The sequence below is a fragment of the Atta cephalotes genome, assembly GCF_000143395.1.
Source record: "Atta cephalotes unplaced genomic scaffold scaffold00028, whole genome shotgun sequence".
Taxonomy (NCBI): domain Eukaryota; kingdom Metazoa; phylum Arthropoda; class Insecta; order Hymenoptera; family Formicidae; genus Atta; species Atta cephalotes.
This window is the reverse complement of record NW_012130092.1, coordinates 2225413-2231313: the sequence shown is the minus strand read 5'-3', so window position 1 is coordinate 2231313 and position 5901 is coordinate 2225413. Positions and strand designations below refer to the sequence as shown.

Genomic DNA, 5901 nt, shown 5'->3' with positions numbered 1-5901 from the left:
TGCTATATCGGATGAAAAGTGACAGGCAGGCAGCCACTTGTCGCTGCGCAGTTTCGAACGCGCGCCACGTCAGCTGATCGGCGCTTCGGCAGCAATCGCGAGATGTCAACTGTTCCACGCAGGTGGTGCTCGATTCGTAATGGCGTATGACGGCTGAAGAGTCACGGGTGCGAAACGCGCACGGGTGCTCGAGTTTTCGCGTATCCGACAAGATCGGGGTGGTGATTAAGTGCCGCGGCGCGTTGCACGTGTGTCGGTGTGTCGTGGTAAGATGAGCGCGTCGACTGGCGTACTGCCGTCGTACCAGCGCCTTGCGAACGGCGTACCGGTGCCGTTGTTCTCGAGACGGTCCTTCCGTCCGCGCGAGAAGTACCTGATCCTTCTTGTATTCATGACGTTCGGTGTCGTATGCTTCGGTGCGTTCTTTTACTTGCCGGATTTTCGTACCGGCGGTGCCGCTGTGAACAGTGTCTACCGCGTGTATCAGAGCATGCAGAAGGCTGGACCAGAGCTGTTGTTACCGGTGCCACCGCGCGCCTCCGGCGACGTCAAGGACTCGCGTTCGTCCGCGGTCGGACATCCGAACGCGGTGCCGCCAGGCCATGAGGGTAGCGATCATCAAGACGTACACCTCGTCGAGGACAAGCAGAAGCTGCAGGTGCAAATTCGCGCTTCCCTTGAATCGATCTCTCGTTCGATTGTATGAATGTCTCGAATGCCTTGCCTCTTGAACGAGTTTCCTTGTTGTCAACAGGAAACACTTTTCTCGTGAATTGAATTCCCTGCAGTAAACAGTACCGTCGCGGTAGAAAGCACAAGATGGATATGCTCCGTTTGCGTTAGGTCGTGCTCCGTTTGTTTACATACGGCCATTGTAACGTATATGGCTGACGCACGTGCGCGGACTCCACGCGCTGTCACTTCGTTCACGATTCCGTCTCAATGGCCGATAGCAATCATCTACATTTGTTTAAGTACATAAGTTTAAGACAACCGAATCAGACGTCTCATTAATAGATATTAATTAATGATATTAACATTTTAATAATAATAATCGTCGAGATGACCGATTCCGCATCTCGATGCAACGTTAATATGATCAACAATTGACGTAATATTTTGATATTAGGACGTCGTCGTGAGAGTATTTATTTGCAAATATGGATTCAGATAGCACAGAGAGTTTAAAGGTTAAAATTCTTTTTTTGATTCTCGACTTATATAATGAATTCTTGTTTGTATTTTGCCTCATTTCTAATAGTATTCCTGAAAATCTCAAAAGATTTCATTTTTATGTTATGTTTAATTGTAAACTTTTTTCAGATTCAAAAGGCATTCTTTTTCTGTTCTTTTCTATTTCTTAATTTTGTATAAGGATAAATCATACTTTGATTTTTATGCAAATTAAGTATTACTTTTATTAAAGATATCATATAGACAAATATAGATATATCAATACCTAATATTTGTATATATTTTTGAATTTTATTTGAATGAGTTTTAAATAGATTAGGCTATTCATATAAAGAACTCATATAAAGAACTCAAGAAGATAAATTATTTTCAAGCTCAAATGGATCAGATGTGTTATCTGGAGAAACGTTCTTAAATCTCATTTTGTTCGAGAATCATTCGAGCATAGTTCCTTTTGCTTGCTCATTGTTTTTCTCATGTTTTTCTATTAAATGCAAACGCTTTTTAAAGCGTATTTTGCGTAACTGATTTGATTGTTTGAACTCGTTCAGGTTAAAGTCTATTTAATTTCACTCGGTAAACGGGGGCAACAAACAGGATATCTTTAGGATATCTTTTGTTGTATGACTTGCACGCTGACGTTGAAAAACTCTTGTTTCGTTTGCGCTCTTTTCCTTCCTCACTCAATATGAGTAGGTCGCGCAAGGTCGCGTCGTGAACTTGCCCTTGTATGGCGATGCATCTCCATGATTCAATATCTGGAAAGTGGTTGATTATGTACCTATATACTTGAAATTAAGTAAAAATTACAAAAGTAAGCAAATTCACTAGAATATACATATATAATTTCATTGATCACTGTAGTGAATTTGCTAAAAACTATAAGTATAGCTGATTTTTAACGGAGCATTTTTAATTAGCAATTACTCTAAAAAAAAGACAGAAAAATAAATAATATTTAAAGAAAAATTAATTTTTGTTGAAAAGATATACATTAATGAGTCAATTATTCTAAGCAAAATCGTAAGACTTGTAACATGTTCTTGTAAAACTTGTAAGAACTTATGACTAACATTCTAAGTTTATGCGTATATATCGTAAAACATATGATTATTCATAAATATCTTCGTAAATATGATTTCGTATAAATTTTATAACTAGTAAGAAGCTATCTGTAAAAATATTGTATAAAGATATAAGCATTTAAAAATTCTTACAAGTCTTACAAAAATATGTTATGAATTTTCGATTCTACTTAGAATTTAGGTATAAATTTGATACGGACAAACAAATAGATTGTTTACGTGTGATATGTTCTCTATGATAAATTTACGCTTTTATGATAAAATTTATATAAATCGAAGTTTTGAGACGTTAATTGATATAGATAAGCGTACTATTAGAATTGTATGTAGCGAATATGATTTATCTTGTTCGTACGCGCGCGTGACTCGTCCCGTTGTTATTTCCCTTCTCTTCTCTTTCATAGGAAATCATAATCAAGTTTTAAACGCACGTTGCACTTTTTCATCATAAATCAAACGCGCATTGTTGCAGTCGATTTTTCGAAAGATCGCTAGTCAAATCCTGTAGTAAATTATGACAGTACTATTATGACAATATTTTAATTTGTTGTTTAAAAATCGAGATTCCACGAAGCTAAGCCTCGCAGAATGTAATAATGTTTTTTTTGTATTTATTCCGAGTCTTGGAACGTGACTCGAATAAAGACGTACGTGTACGAAGGGAAATGCGATCTATTGGAGCAGCGTTATGTGAACATGCGAAAGAAGATATCCCGCGATAATATAAATAGCATTATCGTTCAGTAGCGTTCATATACGCGCGTGAATGTGCATTCGTCACACACAAGTAATCATACTAACAATAAGTACTTATGAAATGGCAATTATTGAGATATATAAGATGGATATACAGAAAATATTTATTTAAAAACATTGGCGAAAGTTGTTTTACTACGATTAATAATATTGTGTTATTTTTGTCGTCATTATCTCAATAATCTTTGTTTTTCAGCAGACATTTTCTCAGGGAAATATCGTTATTTTATGATCTCTTGTGGAAATGAAATTAGTAAGACTGAATAAAAATGTTTCCGTGTACAAAAGTAATTCTCATAGTTTTCTTTTTTTTTTAATACTTATAACGGTTAGGTAAAGGCATTCGAGAGCATGCAATTGTTTGAAGGTGAACAAGGCGAAAATGAATGTACTTCCGTGGAATCTAGATTACAGATGGCATGCGTGATTTTCGTGGAAATGCATTGGTTTTTTTTCCCTAGCAATGACTAATCCGTACAGTCATCCAAGTTTAATGAAGTTGTGGACTTCTGTGCTTAATAAATTGCGGATATTCATATACATTTTTGCAAGTGATAGTATAGTTTTAACGGCGAAAAAAAAGATTACAATCTTAATTTGCAAGATACAATATCTTTATTTTACAAATACTGAGATCAATAAATAAAAATAAAAAATAAGTTTGTGTTTTATTTTTGTTTAATAAAAAGCAAAATAGCGAAAGCTGAAACTTATTTTTACATTTATGTCTTAAATAAAAAGAGAATTGATTTTTAAAATTTAAAATTTTTAAATGTAATCTCTTGAGTCCGATTTTCAACTAACTTAGTCTGAGCGAAAATTAGCAATGTGCATTTGCATAATTGTCTGTATTATGCATTAGAGATATTGAAACCAATTACGGAAATCATTTGTTGTGCTATAATATTTAAATCAGATATTGATATAAACAATCGCTTAGATTTTTTAGAAATTATTTCGATTAAAATGTCGATAGTTTGTTTCCTATTTACTGCCACATACGTGTAAATGTCCATGAACAGACTCTTTGGCTATTATTTTTATTTAAAAATAATTATATATGAACTTAATGAATAGAAAATAAATGTGAAAAGTAAAATGCTCAAATTTTAAATATATGTTATACATTTTTTTCTATTTCAATTATATCCATTTTTTTATATACATTTTTTTTTGAAATAGCAATGCTTTAAATTAAATTGAACTTATCGATTTCTATTTTTGAATCGATTCTAGAAATACAAACAGAATATTTGTTCAAAAATTGGAAAAAAGCGGTATATTTTTGTTTGTATATTCAATCTAAATAAATCCATATTCAAATGTAAAAATATAATAGAACAAATCAATGCATTTCGTGATTAAATGTCACATTCATTAATAATTATTAATTAAAAGTATACTGTATGACTTTCGCATGCCATCTAAAATGATCGCGGAATGTCGAATGCGCGCTGAATTTTTAGGCAAAAATCAACGAGGAGTATCAACAACAAAAGACATTAGAGAAACCGGATATGGGTGAATCGCGAGTGCGTACAAGTAGTTCCTCGTCGTTGATAGTGCACAAGGAAGAAATGGTTTTGGTGACAGTGCCACCAGCGCCTGCAGATAAGCTGCCATTAATTGTCGGCGGAGAGGATAAGGACCACATTGCCAGACAACGAAGGGACAAAGTGAAAGAGGTGAGTTTCGGTTTAGAAAATATTTGCATGACAAACTATAAAATATTTGCGAAACAAATGTAGGGATAACTTGTTGACCATATATAATTTGAAGCGTTATGTCGTACATTTTAATTAAATATTTTTGAATAATATGCTTAAATGAAAAATGTACAGTATATATAATATTTTTTATATTTCAAAAGACCATTTCTGCAACATAATTATTCTCATAATTGCTTGCCATTATACAATATATTAATTTTTTGAGCATTGCATTGATTACATTTTTTGATTACTTATTTTAATATTAAATAAAAATTATATTTATTTTAATGTAAAATTATTATTTTATGAATAAAAAATTTCTATTTAATATCTTTTATAATAATTATTATATAAAATAATATTGTACTTATAATAATATAACATAATTTGATTCTGTTAAATAATGAAACAAGCAGTAGTTTAAATATTTTATTAAAAGAAAATTTGAATTTTAATTGATTAATTATATTCATATACATGCTATAGGTATGTCGAGGAAGAAAAAATTAATATCTAGATTAAATTGATATAAAATTCCAAATTATTTAAGAAATTATTATGATTTTTTAATAAATTTTATATTACAAATGTGAAAACGTATTTCTCGTATTAAGATCATATTTCTGTTATTTATTTTGAATGAGAAATTCCCGTTATTGCGATTTTATGAAAGTCAACATTGTCAAAACTCGATTACTTAAATAGTATCTTTTCATGTGATTCGCGAAAAATTATGTAGCATCTCATGCATCACCGAAGAAATGCTGCCATTATTTTCATATAAAAGGGAAGTGAGAGAAGCCGTTTTTTCATGATATAGTAGTAATTTTGCTTGCGTCGATCTATGTCGTGTTTTGCAAAATAATGAACCGGGATTTTTAAATTGACCCCGAGAAGTTCAATCTCCTTGCACAATGCGCCACTCTACGCTCTGCATGCAAATTGCTTCTATAAAAACTGTAGGATCATAACGACTTTAGCCATAAAAAAAACACTTTCCCGCTGACTTGCAGATTCTATGTATGTATAAGTATATACTTATTTCAAAATTGAGTTTTATATATATATATATACAAAACTCAATTATACATATATATATATATATATATATATATATATATAATAATAACTAATAATAGTAAATAAATTAAGTA

The 5901-nt window shown here is 32.2% G+C and overlaps 1 protein-coding gene across 1 annotated transcript in view; it reads left to right on the top strand.

Moving 5' to 3' along the window:
* The first annotated feature begins 271 nt into the window (after positions 1-271).
* Positions 272-5901, top strand: part of LOC105620736 (mannosyl-oligosaccharide 1,2-alpha-mannosidase IA-like) — a 150182-nt gene continuing 144552 nt past the window's right edge. The window contains exons 1-2 of the mRNA XM_012202227.1: positions 272-658; positions 4502-4720. Of these exons, the coding sequence (XP_012057617.1) occupies positions 272-658; positions 4502-4720 (606 nt within the window). The remainder of the gene's footprint in view (positions 659-4501; positions 4721-5901) is intronic.